This window comes from Sardina pilchardus, chromosome 14 (assembly GCF_963854185.1).
Source record: "Sardina pilchardus chromosome 14, fSarPil1.1, whole genome shotgun sequence".
In the NCBI taxonomy this organism is placed as follows: Eukaryota; Metazoa; Chordata; class Actinopteri; order Clupeiformes; family Clupeidae; genus Sardina; species Sardina pilchardus.
Window position 1 is genome coordinate 33,691,425 of NC_085007.1, and position 17,282 is coordinate 33,708,706.

The 17,282-nt window shown below is 40.7% G+C and overlaps 1 protein-coding gene across 1 annotated transcript in view; it reads left to right on the forward strand.

The window, feature by feature from the left end:
* scamp1 (secretory carrier membrane protein 1) overlaps positions 1 to 11,677 on the forward strand; it is a 60,130-nt gene extending 48,453 nt beyond the window's left edge. The window contains exons 7-9 of the mRNA XM_062554603.1: positions 8,492 to 8,593; positions 9,554 to 9,671; positions 9,965 to 11,677. Of these exons, the coding sequence (XP_062410587.1) occupies positions 8,492 to 8,593; positions 9,554 to 9,671; positions 9,965 to 10,117 (373 nt within the window). The 3' untranslated portion in view covers positions 10,118 to 11,677. The remainder of the gene's footprint in view (positions 1 to 8,491; positions 8,594 to 9,553; positions 9,672 to 9,964) is intronic.
* Positions 11,678 to 17,282: the final 5,605 nt, after the last annotated feature.

Here is a 17,282-nt window from a genome sequence, read left to right on the forward strand (position 1 = left end):
GTAGCCTATAACTCAGTCAGTCCAGCAGAGATGCCAGAGCAACGTTTTGGTCAACGGAGAGGGAGAGAAATGCTCCGCATATCCGTCTCATTTAATCATTAAAATGAAAGTGATTGGCGAAATTAATCAAACGACGTTTCAATAAACCATTGTTGAAATGAATGAAAATGGTTTTAGAAACCTATAGGCCTATCAGAAGGACTATTTCCTTCAATTCAACCTGAAATAGGCTACTCGAAAGGCAACCTTAGATTAATTCATGAATTCATTACGGTTACAAGACCGCATTTCCGTGAATAGGCTATTATTGTCAACGTCAAGGCGAAGACGAAAGAGATGGACAAGATGGACATTTTGGCAACATTTACATGCTAGGAATACTTAGAAATGTGTAAGCTATTTTAAAACGGAGGCTTGTTCATTTTAACCGGCGAGCTTTGAAGTACATTTCCCTATTGAAGTTCATATCCAGCTGTGGCGCAAGTGGTTGATGCATAGGTATCGTATGCCAGCGACCGGGGTTCGAAACCTAGTCGAAGAACCTCTCCGGAACCTATCATAAGAAAATACATCGATTTATTAAAAGAAACGAAAGACTTCCTGTTTTGAGATTCTTTTTATGTTTGCGATGTCTGCTGAAAAGAAAAGTTAATATGTTAATTCGTGGTTCAGCGCGCACTCACACACATTTTTACATTGACATAGTGTCGGGCTCAAGTGTCGTGTCGTCCTCAGTGCCGCATATAGGCTATAATGTAGTGACCTGGTTAGACGAGTGTGGGGGAGGGGGAATGATCGCACAAGACAATAATGCTCTTCATGAAATGGATCTCACAGGCGGCTGTCTGTTTTTAAATGTAGCCTACTACACCACTTGCGAAATCGGACGTGGCACATAGCCTAATTATTAGGCTACTGGATAGCAAATCCATAGACTTTGTTCATCCTATATCCTTAAAATGAAAGTGATGACTGGCGAAATTAATCAAACGACGTTTCAATAAACCATTGTTGAAATGAATGAAAATGGTTTTAGAAACCTATAGGCCTATCAGAAGGAAATAGCCTTCAATTCAACCTGAAATAGGCTACTCGAAAGGCAACCTTAGATTAATTCATGAATTCATTAGGCTACGGTTACAAGACCGCATTTCCGTGAATAGGCTATTATTGTCAACGTCAAGGCGAAGACGAAAGAGATGGACAAGATGGACATTTTGGCAACATTTAGCCTACATGCTAGGAATACTTAGAAATGTGTAGGCCTAAGCTATTTTAAAACGGAGGCTTGTTCATTTTAACCGGCGACGTTCAAGTAGGCTACGGCGACGTTCAAGTACATATCCCGAATAAAGCCTTTCGAAATTCACATCCAGTTGTGGCGCATGTGGTTGAAGCATAGGTATCGTACGCCAGCGACCGGGGTTCGAAACCCAGTTGAAGAACCTCTCCGGAACCCGTCAAAACAAAATGAATCGATTTATTAAAAGAAATGAAAGATTTCCTGTCTTGAGATTCTTTTTATGTTTGCGATGTCTGCTGAAAAGAAAAGTTAATATGTTAATTCGTGGTTCAGCGCGCACTCACACACATTTTTACATTGACATAGTGTCGGGCTCAAGTGTCGTCCTCAGTGCCGCATAGGCTATAGGCTATAATGTAGTGAACTGGTTAGACGAGTGTGGGGGAGGGGGAATGATCGCACAAGACAATAATGCTCTTCATGAAATGGATCTCACAGGCGGCTGTCTGTTTTTAAATGTAGCCTACTACACCACTTGCGAAATCGGACGTGGCACATAGCCTAATTATTAGGCTACTGGACAGCAAATCCATAGACTTTGTTCATCCTATATCCTTGGCGGAGATAATAATTAGGCATATCAAATTAAAAGCACACTACGACAGGTATACTTGTGTGATCACGCAACACAAGAGAGCATTTAGCGATGGGACAGTTGTGAATGAGTGCTTAACACCCTGGAGTCTAAATACCCCCGGGGGATTTGAAAAACTGTTCCAAACACACATCTCAATCTCTGCTTTTATCATATTATAGAGACACCATTAGAAGCCTTTAATCAACTCGTTTTCAAATATATAGCCTATGTTTTAAGAGAATATGGCAATGATAATGGCACTTTCTAAAAACAATAAATTCGTAGGATTTGTCCTCTCACCTGCAGCAGGCCCATTCAAAAGCCCATCCACTAATTTGCATTTGAAAGAGCCAATCACTAAAGTGACACATTTAGTCTAGCCTACTTTATTAGTTTTTTTTGACCCCTCTAATAAATTGCCTATAGTCCTACTACGATAATGGAGGAAGGGCTGCCTAACTGTTCCCCCTAAGAGTTTTTTCATAAGATAAAATGTTTACTCTATTTAAGTTTAGGATTTGGTAGACAAGACAACCTCGGAAAAGTTCTTCAGATAAACAATGTTTTATTGAATTAAAGGAAAGAAAATGTATCGCCAGGGTTTCGGGGCTTGCGAAGGCATTCGTTGATCTTATCGATGCAGTCCTTGCGGCCACTTCTCCCCATCGTAGGAAACTTTCTGCTTAGTGTTGACAAAGGTCTTGACGTTGTGTGGCAGTGCTTGCTTGCCCTTCGATCCATCCCAGTTGGTGGTTTTGCACCAGGCTCTAGTGCTCCTTTGTGGTGATGGCTCTGAAGAGCAGGCATCCGTATCTACCAGTGATGCGCGGGCTGATCCAAATCGAGCGGGCGCGGTCACCCGCGGTTATGGGTCAAGAAAAAATATTTTTAATGATATGCGGGTCATGTTTGGTCGGGTCGGTAAAAAAAATAAATTGTCATTTATATCGTACATAATTGTCTTTAGAAGAAAAAGACATAAGTTGCAGCATTCCCACTGAAACGCGATTCTATCCCCCACATTTTGTCACGAACATGTAGAAATGCACTTGTTGTTTCTGCGTAGACAGACCCTCGGCTACACTTGACATGCAGTTGTGTTCTGTTCTCAGAGCATATGCTTTCTCTGTCTATGATCTGCAGCTTTTATCTCGAACTGCTGGCCTCTACAGAAAGTGGCAGAATCGTCTACTGAGCAGCGAAGTTGCCGATGCAATGCGTGTTTCTCAAGTCTGATAATTTCCAGCAAGATCGAATGGTATTATGGAAAGAAAAATAAACTAAAAGTTTCCCAAATCAGGAAATATTTCTTAATTTAATGTCATCAAGGCATATAGCCTACAATTGGTATGAGCATGCAATATTTGCGTCCTTGCGCAACTTATAGGCCTAGTGGCTCGTTGGAAAGCCCCACGTCTGCTCTTCCCCACGTCGTGCAATAAAGGTTTCATCTCGCTGCAATTTATAATCGCGGAGCAATGGACTTTTGGTCCATTGATGAAGACGTTAATAAAGAGTTTCTTAATAATATTCTATGCCTGCATTTCATGCTTGGGAGAGCTTCAAGGCATTCATGTGAGGAACGGCTGAAACAGAATTTGTATAGGAAAATCCTAGGCTAATTATGTTCAATGTTGAGTCAAACAGCCACATTTTTGGATGAATGCTGACACGGAACAAAAAAAAGGTAGACTAAATGCATGTTTCCCAAATTCTGAGCAATTATAGGCTATATATAATTAGGCAATATAGGCTATATTATTGTTTTACATGCATATGAGATACCAATTTTGCATAGCTCAATGACGCTACGACTAAGTTAGACTAGGCTACTTTTTACAATAAGCGGGTCGAGCATGTTGTTCTAATCTGGGCCAACAGCAAGCAAAGTCACGTCATCGTGCTGAGAAGGAACTTGAATGCTGTTGTCGAATGTGGCAGAGAATACAGAAGAAGACTTTAACTATTACTTATATATTCTTATGACGAAACGCGAAGAATAAATACGAGGACTGACCATCTCGCCTCTGCGCGTTTCCCCCAATAGGCCTACCATGGCGACAAAGAAATAAATATGATTTGACATTTTAATGTTTGTAGCGCGCCAGTTTACCCAGTGTGTGTGCATTGAGTAGCTCCTTAAAATACGGAACAAAGAGCGTCCCGTAGGCTATCTGTTCAATACAGAAGAAGACTTTAACTATTACTTATATATTTCTTATAACGAAACGCGAAGAAAAAATACGAGGACTGACCATCTCGCCTCTCCGCGTTTCCCCCAATATCATGGCGACAAAGAGAAATACATATGATTTGACATTTTAATGTTTGTAGCGCGCCAGTTTACCCAGTGTGTGTGCATTGAGTAGTTCCTTAAAATACGGAACAAAGAGCGTCCCGTAGGCTATCTGTTTAATACAGAAGAAGACTTTAACTATTACTTATATATTTCTTATAACGAAACGCGAAGAAAAAATACGAGGACTGACCATCTCGCCTCTCCGCGTTTCCCCCAATATCATGGCGACAAAGAGAAATAAATATGATTTGACATTTTAATGTTTGTAGCGCGCCAGTTTACCCAGTGTGTGTGAATTGAGCAGTTCCTTAAAATACGGAACAAAGAGCGTCCCGTAGGCTATCTGTTTAATACAGAAGAAGACTTTAACTATTACTTATATATTTCTTATAACGAAACGCGAAGAACAAATACGAGGACTGACCATCTCGCCTCTCCGCGTTTCCCCCAATATCATGGCGACAAAGAGAAATAAATATGATTTGACATTTTAATGTTTGTAGCGCGCCAGTTTACCCAGTGTGTGTGCATTGAGTAGTTCCTTAAAATAGCCTACGGAACAAAGAGCGTCCCGTAGGCTATCTGTTTAATACGGAAGAAGACTTTAACTATTACTTATATATTTCTTATAACGCTGGCTGTAGGCGATTTCTATAACCATTTTCATTCATTTCAACAATGGTTCATTGAAGTGTCGTTTGAATAATTTCGCCAGTCATCACCTTCATTTTAATGATTCAGTGAGATTAAGGAGTCGACTATTGACGGATATGCGGTCTTCATCATTAAATGCAGTTGAAACTTTCTGCCACCTGGTGGTTGTTTGGGTACATTGCCTTAGCCTCGAAAAAAATCGGCTTGACGCACTGCGGGATCTCTTCGGGAGTCCCGCGGGAGAAGGTGCATTCTCAACCCGTACCCACTGTAAATACACAACTGAAACAAAAGCAAATCACAAACTCTGTAACTCCACATTACGGTTTTATTGATAGGATAGGCTATGTACAACATCTGCAATAAAATTTGAGCCTTTCACCTGCCAACCCTGTAAAGTTCCGTAACTTTCACGCATCCCTGAACTTGAAACCAGAGCCCGTCTCTGTTGAAACTTCCTGTGCAATCGCGAAATATGCTGTCAATCAAAAAAATTCCAGCCACTATGACAGTTCCTTCAATCATCATACAGAAGCTCGGCGTCCAAGCCATCCCATTGTCCCATTCACCCCCAGAGAGGCCGGGCCACCCTGGAAATGACGATTTTGCGGCGTTTATCCTATAAACATCTAGCTTTTCTGCACTGAGACCAGCCCACTCCGTAGTGCCATTGAAGTCCAGTGAAGCCGAGCCTCTATTGGGCTTTTAACCCTCTAAGCGCCACCGTCGACTTAAAGCAATAGTTCGGAATTTTGGACATAGGACCTCATTTCCAACTTAGTCGGGGTGATATAGGTCGGTGAAGACCATTTTCAGTGAATTTCTGCCCTTCCTTAAGTTGCAGCGCTCATCTCGTGCTAACCTGGCGCCGAGATAACGCAAGTCAACGGTAACATCCAGCCTGCCACTGAAAACACTCCACAGAACACCCGAAACAAATCATTTATAACTTCAGACTATCGATGCATATGCCTGTGTTGATAGAACAATGTTAGGAATAAAACTGACCTTGCATCGCATTGCAATAGCCTACTTTGTTCCCTGTATGGCAGTGGCGGATTGATATTGAGAATCTAGTCCCTCAAAATGTAATAAATCATTGAGTTGCACGGTTAGTTTTATTTCTAAAATTATTCTATCAACACGGACATGTATATCGATAGTATGACGTTTTAATTGACTTGTCTCGGGTGTGCGGTGGAGTGAGTAAGACTGTTGTTGATGTCAGACTGATGTTACCGTTGAAATGCCTTAGCTCAGAACCAGCGTTAGCCCGCCCTGCCAATGTGATTGGTCCGAACAGCTTTGTATCTCGAATAGTAGCAGCTGAACGGAGCAGTGCCAGACCGAAGTTCCCTGCAGAAAAAGAATGTAGGCGGGGCTAAACTTCGGTCTGGCATCCAGGCTACTTTAAATCAGTGCGAAATATCAGCTGAGCTAGGTCGCGTGTGAGCCATTGTATCAGAGCGGTAGTGTGAACGTAAACGAGTATTAGCATTAGATAATCTAGATCGTCTAAACACATCAAAAAAGTTTACCAGGAATGGAGTGTTGGGTCTTCTGTTCACTGACAGTGATTCTGAAGGGATATATCTGCCTTCAGAATATGACAGGGATTTGTTTATTCACACGCTTCTCTGCCTAGCAAGCAATGCTGCAGCTGGACAACGTAGAGATAAGTCCTACACCAAGCACAAACGTGGATCTTTTGCCCAATGTCAGTGTTATGAACAGTATTTCACGGGTCTAGGTGTTCATAGGGAAGTTAGAAGACCCTCATCAGACGTGTTATTTGTGTAGAGAACGACAGTATTGGTCGGGGCACTGCCTCTTTATCGTGCTAGCCATTTTGCCCTTTCGTTTTTCCTTGTGCCTCTCCATAATTGCGAGGACAGGTAACGTGATGGAGAATTTGTCTAATACTATTGGGTATGTCGGTATGGAGGTCGAAGTGTCCATAGGAGAACTGTGGGGCAACGTAGCAGCAGTGTGGGTAGTCGCAATGAGGATGAGAACGAAAGCCATACTGATTCAGTCCACTCGGGAGGCGCGCGTGGCAGATCCAGGGTGCCGTCAGACAAAATAGGCAACAGGTGTAGCCAGTATGGGGTGGGTTTTTATGTTATGCCTTGCAATGAGAAGTAGGCATATCCTGAAACAATTAACAGACCCTCATCAAACGTGTTAGTTGTGTGGAGAACGAAAGCTTATGGTCGGGGCAATGTGTTTTTTTTTATCACGCTAGCCATATGCTCCCTCGACAGCGACCGTGTGCCTCTCCATAATCGGAGGACGGTAATGTAGTGGAGCCTTTGTCTAATATCAATAGATGTGTTAGACGAGGTCGAAGTGTCCATAGGAGAGCTTGGGGAAACGTAGCAGCAGTGTAGGGAGTCGCAAGGAGAATGAGAAAGAACAGAGCCATGCTGAATCACTCCACACGGGAGGCGCGCGTGGCAGACCAACAGGCTGTCGTCAGACAAAATAGGCAACAGGTGTAGGCAGTTTTTATGTTATGCCTTGCAATGAGAAGTACCATGAAACACTACAAGAAGTGTCACCTGGATGAATAGGGATTCATTATCTCTATGGCAAAAGGCCTGCTACATAAATTCGCAGCATCATCATCATTCCCATCATCTTGCTATTAGTAGCCTATGATGATTTACTATTTCCCTGACCATTCAGTATGGTACAATGTTTGTTCTTTTTGTGTTTTCATGTCCTGGTGATGTGTATGTCTGTCAGCAAAAATATTAATAATAATAATATTAATATTTGTATGATCATATTTTTTAAAAATCATGAAAATTCAAAAATCTGTATGGCCGCCACCATATAACGTCATTATGACATCATAATATGCGAATCAGTTGGATACATTTTATCCCTACATAAACTTTGGGCCATCCTCAGTATTTCTCTAATTTACAGAAAGTCTCTATCTCTTATCACTTTTAAGTTAAAGCCTTTTGAAATTAATATGTCAAAATTGAACGTTTTTGGAAAAAACCTCTGGCACCTAAAGGGTTAAATAGTGAAAACTTAGTTATAATCACCCCCCTTTGGATATTGGAGCTTACCGACTGTGCATCTTCAGTTGTTTTAACTTGATGTGAAGTCATAATCACAAACACACACACATACAGGTGCGCGCACACACACACACGCACGCACACATACACACACACGCACGCACACATACACACACACATCTATTTATCTACACTTTGCTTTATAGGGGTTTCCAACCTGCAAGTTGCTCTTTAACTGTATGTAATGCCATTTTTTTTTTTTTTTTCAAAACTAGGAATGAACAATGACTAGACAATGACAGTAACTAATAAACACAACATGTCATATTATTTAATGTGTTGTTGCATAAATGTTTCAACATCTGACATTACTGACTGACACGCATACACATACCAACCCTTGTAACATACAGTATAGTCCACTCTTCTATACACACACCTAAACAAAATCTGATCTCTCTGTAACACCTTTTGAGGTACCTTCAACCATGTTTGCTGATTTAACAGATCATCTTGTTCTGTTTCACAGTACTTAAAACAAAATGAAACTCATTACTGTAGGAATCAAACTGACATTGTCACTAGGCTGACCTTGTATCCATCTCTGTTTTTCTCATGCCCAGGAGTGACAGCTCGTTCCGTTTCTTTGTCTTCTTCTTTGTGTACATCTGCCAGTTTGGGGTTCACGTCCTTCAAGCCATTGGTATAGCAGGTTGGGGAGCAAGGTGAGTGTGCACTACGGATCCCACCATATATGACAGATTTCATACATACATGTGAAAGAATAATAATGATGATGATAACGGCTGATTGAACCCAAAGGAGTACACTCCTTAATGTCATTAATCTTATATTTAAGATCAAAAAATCAATTTTTCATTGTTCTTGTTCATGTAAACATCATACCACGATTTCGGAACACCCGATAAGCCCTTATCCCGGTTACGAGTATTCCAGTTATCCTAGGTGGTGTACTCCCAGAGAAACCGGGATACTGTTCCATGTATACACCTTATGCCGGTTTCTCAGGCAAAACACGTATTACATTAGTAACCGGGATACAGAGTGCTAATAGAACTTTATTGTTGGTAACCGGAATACTGATTTGTCATGTAAACAGGGATATTAATAACCGGGTTTCTCTGTGTTCATGTAAACACAATATCCTGAATATGATCAAAATCGGGATAAGCCTCATAACGGGAATACTAAAGTGCATGTAAACGCAGTCATTGACTTATTTTAAGGAGCCTCATTTACTTTACTCAATGCACTAGCAGACAAATTTGCTTGTTTTTAGAATGAGACTTTTTAAAAGAAGTCATACTCTTCTTAATTTAAGTCAAATAATTTTACGAGAAAGTGCTAGGTAAGGTCTTGATATAAGACTAATAACACTGTTAGATTTATATTAGATAATCTGTTTTCGATTGTTTGCTAAAATCAAACTTATTCTCTGATTGGTATGTCAAATATGGAGATAAACTGTACTTTGTTTTGTGAATGTTTTTTAGTTATGCAAATGTCCTGAATCTTTCCTGTGTCTTTAGTTGGAATATTATATTTAAAAACTTGCTGTTGTTCACATGCTGAAATATTTGCATACTGTGAAGATGATAAATGACCTCTCCACTTTTAATGTTCAGTTGTTTTTATTGGCTAATATATGTATGTTATGTTTTTAGTGGCTGGATCTCAGCCCTCACTGGTCTAAACAAAAGCATTCCTGTGGGTATCATCATGATCCTTATTGCTGCTCTCTTCACTGCCTCTGCAGTCATCTCCCTTATCATGTTCAAAAAGGTGAGGCTCACACACCCGAGTCAAGTACAGACATTAAAGCCCAATTCACATCAAAGATTCCTGATGTGACGAGACAGAGTTGCAGCGGTGTGAATTAGAAGTCACACGTAGTTGCAAGCCGTCGCAGAGCATTCAACATGTTTAATCGCAGTTGCAAGGTTTTAGAACGTCGTGGCTCGTCTCGTCTCGTCGGGAATCTTTAGTCTGAACCCTACTTAAGTTGTACACTCAAACAGACTGACAATCTTTCCCTGTATCTCAATTGTGTATCTCTTGTCTTTGACTGTGTACAGGTACATGGCCTGTACCGGACAACTGGGGCCAGCTTTGAAAAGGCTCAGCAAGAGTTTGCTACAGGTGTCATGGCCAACAAGACTGTCCAGACAGCAGCTGCCAATGCTGCATCTAGTGCTGCGTCTAGCGCTGCGCGTGGAGCATACAACTGATTGGCTCACTGAAGAGCGTTCCTGTGTTCTCTGTCCATGCTCTATGATCTGATCCTCTGTCCCACCTCATTGTATTCACAAGCCCTGGCAAGCTTCCTCAAGCGAGTCCCATTCATGAAGCGAATGACTGTAAGCAGCCTTCTGATTGGCTCAGTGCACTCCAGTGACTTTACATGTCCACCCCTCCCCTCACCTCCCCAGGTCCTTTGTCTTTCAACATACATGGGTATGTGAAGGGGTTGTGCATGGTGCTATGAAGAGAACATGAACAGAACCTTTTCTTTCTTGATTGGATACCAATTCCATCTTCCTGACCTTCCTCCACAAGCAATGCCTCTCAACAGCATGCAGGAAGTTTCGTCCATTTTCAACCCTTTTAAGGTTTGACCCCACCTTGCAACCCCTCTCCACCCTCCACACAGATCACATCTTACTTTATTCCATTGGTTGCTATTGCAGTCAGGTGTTTGGCAGGATATAAAGAGAATGTATTTAAGCCCTCCATCCTAAAAAGAACTACCCTCTTCCAAATTGAGCCTCTTCTATTATACCCTATCTTAGCCTACTTTCCCAAAGCCAGGCCCCATAGTGTATGTCAAAACAGAAATGTATATGCCCATCACCAAGATTTGCCCTGAGGCCTAACAGGTGACAAGCCTCCACCTTGTCTGTTTGTCCTTTGTTTCCTTGATTGAGATCAGATGGGTGAGATGGGAGAGAGACTGGAAAGGGAAGAGAAATCCCTTAAAATCATTCCCATTCAGGATACACTCCACACATGCATGACAGAACATGATGAATTTAGGCCTGCTTTCTTACAAATTAAGACCTTTATATTGAAGATTTAAATTGAAAGTGAGCACTTCGAGTCTTATTTGGTAACATTTTGTCTTTCTTCCATAACAGCTTAAATAACTGGATGTAGGCCATTTAAATTATTTTCTTTCATATGCAAAAGACTCAGTTGGTTATTGATGAACAAATTATGATGGCATATACATGATGCCATGTATGTGTGATTGTTTGAGATGTATGACTACAGTATGTCTGGCTGATGCGCATAAATGACAGGAAAGTAATTAAGCATCTGGGTAGTCTCATGTTCAGGCATTCAAAACCTTCTGTCAGTTCTTTTTCGCTCTGCTAGGGTTGCTGCTGTGGAAGGCTTCTATCTGAAATCTAAATTGTAACTTTTTTTAATCAAGCGGATTAGCTTATTATATCGGACCTGTGTGACGGTTCCAGCCTCTTCATCTCATGAGATGAATTGCTCAAATTTAAAGCTTCAGCTAATGACTAAGAACAGCGTGTTTGAGTGCAAGTGTGAGTGGTTGTCCTTTCTGTTAGGAATTTTATTCATTATCAATGGCGTGTGATTCCCTCAGCTAAGCACTGTTGATGAAAGACAGACATTTTTTCACCTGTTGGCATACAAAATTACCTTTTCTCTCTGTCTCTCTCAGACTAGTTCAAACTTCATTATAGTTTGTGTGTGTGCTTGTGTGTTGAATTACAGTGACTTGTTATTTTATAAATAAATTTCCACCAGTTGCACCTGTATGTTTCTACTGTTATTTCTCTCTTTTTTTTGTTTGTGGGTTGTTTTGAAATGCTTTCAAAGAATCATGTGGAGAATTCCAGACAGCTGGCTAATATTATGATGTTAACCCTGTTGCAATGAGTTGTGGCATTGAGTTGTGCATTTCAATAATCAATGGTGAAAGTATGTAGTTGAAACACTGAGAAGACACTGAAAAATCATCTCCCATACTACTTGGTGACTGTGGAGTCTGAAGTTATTTAAAAAACAAAAGAAAAAAACTTTAAGGGATGTTTGTATATTTTGTAAAATGGTCGATTGATCACCTGTTGTCATGAACTACGCTGTATTATATCAATGCACTCTTGTCTCATTCAGTTGCATGTTGAGTAGTTTGAGTTTTGTATATTTATTGTATTAACACAAAATAAAATTTAAAGTACACATCCTGGTGATGGTTGTGTCTCTTTGCAATATTGTTTGAACTGGTCTGAGGTATTCTTTCACCTCTCAATAACTGTAGTGAGTAATAGTACAGGAAGAGTAGAGGTGTTTACATTTCTCTACCCTAGTATTCTTTTTCCATGCATCATGATATGGCCTGCCGCTAAGGGCTCTATATTTAACAGTCTGAAAAGTCAGTGTGTTTATATTAGAAGATTTGTTTCACCCTTAATTTCATTGTTCATTTTCGTACATGATATGATAAGTGGGTAGTTTCATGGTAGTGATGGGTAAAATTTAGCTTGGCTCCTCCCACCTGTTTCTCAGTTCAGTTTTCACTAAGATGAAGTTTGGAAATCCTATTCAGTTGAATATTTGCTCAGACACTTTTTTTGCAGGATTCGTCAGCCACCAGTGGGGATGGCACTGCAGTGAAGATTTAGCAGTTCTAACAACACAAGTAAATATCAAAGAATCCAGGAGCAAGAAGAGTACATTTAGATCAAAGGTAAATACACTGTTTCCTTTCCAGTGGCGTCCTCTGACATTTTTAAAAGGGGTCACTAATCATTAGGCAAGTTTTAGTCAATCTTCATGTCTCCCATTTACCTGATAACATGCATACTTTTATGTGTGTGTGTGTGTGTGTGTGACCGTGACATGGAGAGACAGCAAGAGAGAGAATTATAGGTGTAGCCTAACAAGGATTACAAAGAGACCATGGATAAATGATCTATACATTTGGATTAATTTGTAGGGTTGGGTATCATTTGAGATTTATCCGTTACCGGTGCGAAATTCATACTTTTAAAATGATGCCAGTGCCAAAACGGTGCCTGAACTGGTACAAAATGCCCAAACCAGTGATCGAGAGCCATAGGCGTATCTAGGTCCATTTTGGGGGGGCTTCAGCCCCCCCAAAATATTCCCAAGCCCCCCTATAATTTGGGGTCGGATTTAAAAAAAAAAAAAAAAAATGTGTCAGATATGTGTCATGATATGTATAAACTTAACATGAGCCAGCAAGAAAGCGAGTCAAACTATAAATACAAGTCCGTTTATTGAATGAAAGTATCGTTATAATTCCCATTCCTCAGAACCAGATAGCGCTCTGGCTAGCGCGGTAGGCAGGCGAGCATGGTTAACGTTCCTGTGCTGTGGGCGGAAGAGAGGACAAAAGTCGCAGTGAACGACATAGTGAGATTGTAAGTTGATATCAGTAATTGTTAATTGCTTAACGTTGCCAATGCCTACATTTAGCTATGGGGAAGAAAGGGTGATATTGCAGCCTGGCGATAGACTATTTGTCTATTTCATTTGATTTTGGCAGCTAAATGGAACGTTATGGAAAATGGCAACATCGAACAACCAAACTGCGAGTGAAAACTAAATGGCATCAGCATTAGTTTTTGGCATGGGAACATTTAAACTGTCTTCAATTCATTGGCTAGATGATACGAAGATGTTTCAAGAAGTTAGTGAGGAGCAGGAGAGAGACAAGGGAGCTGATGCTGAGGTGGTCTGCGTGATTGAGGTAAAGGTCTATGAACGAAAGATGATTAAACGTTGCAAATGTCACATAAGCTGAATGGGAACCAGAGGAAACGTTTCAAAACGTTGTGGCCGCTGAACCTGGCTTTTGCAACAGGCTTTTGACTGAGTTCGTTTTATTTTGTATGATGGGTGTGTCAGAATCAGAAATGTCACCCTATCGGCAAAATGTGTGTAGCCTAATTAGACAACAGTGCGGCATTCAACTCAGTTGATTGGCATAATAACAATGAAAAGGCGAAAAGAGAGAAATCTCCACATTTATATGCATGTTATCAAAGTTGGATAAAAACACAAAACAAATAGTGATGATCCATGTGTAGGCTAGGCCTAATGCATCTCAAACTCAACCCAGGCATTCCCAACCTAAGGAGTTGTCTTATTCAAACATCATCTAAAAATGTTGGTTCTGCTAAATGTTCTTCAAACAATGACCAAGCCTTTGTAGGAACGCTGAAAATTTTTCGCCGCGCGCTTTGCACGCGCATTATAAAAGACACTCCTGGGGCTAAGCACCCCTAACCTCTCAATCCTAGATACGCCTCTGTCGAGAGCATGAAATTGCTTTTTTGATTGATAAGACTAATTAGGACCCTAGCACCGACCTGAGAGGTAAGAAGCCCTACTGGAAGGATTATTTTTCTTTTTTTGGGACCTTACTTTGCCTTTTTTTAGGTGGATCCTATGGTTGAAAACGCATGAAATTTGGTCAACAGGTCAGTCGTAGTGCCCACTTCTTTGAGACAAAGGCTGTTTCTCAAAGTCAAGGATGGGTCCTTCAAAGCCACTTTTTCAATGACGTTACGTCATCAAATCTCGTCAAGCACTGATCCAAAGTCAAGGATGCTTTAAAATTCTATCAAGTACCGAGTCCTTCGTACTGAGAATTTTTGAAAATTTTGAAGGATGCATCGATGGATCCTCGTTGTGAAGAAATAACCCACAATCCTTTGCTTATGGACGATTAGAAATTCTCTGACAGTGCGATTAAAAAAAAAGAGGGAGAGGGAGATGGAAAGAAGATGCAAAGAAGCAGTGTGTGTTAATGTAGGCTAAATACGATTTGTATGTAAAAGCAACACGGTTCAAATGAAGCGTGTAGCCAGAACCGTGCACTGTTGACGTGCACTTACACACTCGCTAGGCCGTTCCATTGCATGTGATCTTGACGGCTGGGGGGGGGTACTGGGAAGGTGTGTAGCCTTCTCTCTAGCACCCGACTCGCAAGAAAGCATACCAAGGATGCGCTCTTGACTTTGAGAAACAGCGATAGGCTTGACCCTGGACGTGCCCCAGAGACTCACTAGCAGCTTCTTATGTGACTCACTCCGTGGTTGACATATACTTTGATCACCAAATTTGGTAGGTGTGTGTCTATCTCCCCAAGATGAAAAACTTTCAAATGTACAATGCATTAGCCACGGCCAACAGGAAGTGATATAATTGGGATTTTATGCACACTAGAATATGATAAATTGTGGTGTTGATGATGGGCAAAAACTCACATCAATTGCTACTGTGAATACACATGGATAAAGACTTGGCCCCGGGTATGGCCTAGGAACTCCATAATGCCCCCTTATGTCACTGCTACTTGTTGGCATATACTTTCAGCTACACACACCACATTTGGTGCAGTTCAGGGGTGCGTTTCCCGATAACGATGGATAGACACTCTTACGAGGGTTTTCTACGATTCATCTTAAGATCGATCGTTAGGATTTGCCGACTGTTTCCCGAACATGCTCGTAGCGTGAACGCGCGTGCACTGCTCTTACGATGCTCTTAAGGGAGCTGTCCACGATAAAAGTTCTGAAATATCCCCTAATTTGATGGTGATGTCAGGTGACTGCACGTCATAGCTAAGCCACCGTCTGAACTTCGGATCTATACATTAATTAACATCAATACGAAAATAGAAAACCTTTGACATCTGCATGTAAGCATTCCAATTAGCCTAGGCCATATACCACACGCATACATACTTTTGTATTATTTAACATTAGATTGTTGCCCCGTTTTTATGTTTGTTGGAAGATATGTATATTAGGCTTCGGCTAGCTTACTCCTACATCGTTTATGCGAGTTCTTTGCTAACCTACTTGTGAGAGCACGGTGTGCTGCCTGTGCAATAATGTTTCGTGTCACTTAAGCAGACGTTTGAATAAAGAGGTTGATAAGAAAATGAGGAAATGTGTAGGCTTAAATAACATAGCCTATAGGCTTAGATTTTGACGCACGATCTGATATCACCAAGTAATTAAGAGTCCGGGATCAATGTGCAAGTTGTTTGTCCAGGGTCAATGTCATTTCCAACCAATCAGCGGTCATGTGTGACTGATGATGTCATTTAGAGTGCGACGTGACAATTTCAAACGGAAAACCCGCTCAGAAATGCTCAGAAGAACCAGAACTAGCAAAACGGAGAGGTGCTACTGCAGTATTCCTGACTGTTGCCGTGTAATGACATTTTCAAAGAAACAGGTAAGACTATTTCTCGAAAAAATGTATATCCTATGTGCCATCTCCACCGAATTTCTCTATTTTAATCACTTTTAGTGTATACATTTTTATATCGTAAGCAAATTGTGTGTTCGATATGATTAGTCAGTAGGCTACATGGACGTTACTGTTAGCTAGCATGAAACGGCTAAGAGTATGGGGCTCTTTCCCGTTACAGTATGTTCAAGAATAACACAAAGACGTTAGGTCAGTGCAGCAAAGCCTACGTTCTTTATTTTATCTGAATGATTTGTGCATAAAATTGACAATATGTCAGCAAAGATTTCAAACCGGTTAAAACGGAAAGCGTTATGGATCCAGGATTATTGTTTGTAATCGGTCCAGGACAAACACACATTCACTTGCCTGACTCTGATTAAGTATTAATCCAGGATTGTTGTTAGTAATCGGTCCAGGACAAACACACACTTACTTGCCTCTTATTAAGTATTAATCCAGGATTATTGTTCGTAACCAGTCCAGGACTAACACATAGGCTACTCACTTTTCTCTTGCTATATTAATCCAGGATTATTGTTTGTAATAGGTCCAGGACAAACACACATTCACTTGCCTGCCTCTGATTAAGTATTAATCCAGGATTGTTGTTAGTAATCGGTCCAGGACAAACACACACTCACTTGCCTCTTATTAATTATTAATCCAGGATTATTGTTTGTAACCAGTCCAGGACACATACTTACCTTTCTCTTACTAGGCTATATTAATCCAGGATTATTGTTTGTAATCGGTCCAGGACAAACACACATTCACTTGCCTCTGATTAAGTATTAATCCAGGATTGTTGTTAGTAATCGGTCCAGGACAAACACACTCACTTGCCTCTTATTAAGTATTAATCCAGGATTATTGTTCGTAACCAGTCCAGGACAAACACATACTCACTTTTCTCTTACTAGGCTATATTAATCCAGGATTATTGTTTGTAATCGTTCCAGGACAAACACACACTCACTTGCTTCTTATTAAGTATTAATCCAGGATTATTGTTCGTAACCAGTCCAGGACAAACACATACTCACTTTTCTCTTACTAGGCTATATTAATCCAGGATTATTGTTTGTTATCGTTCCAGGACAAACACACACTCACTTGCCTCTTATTAAG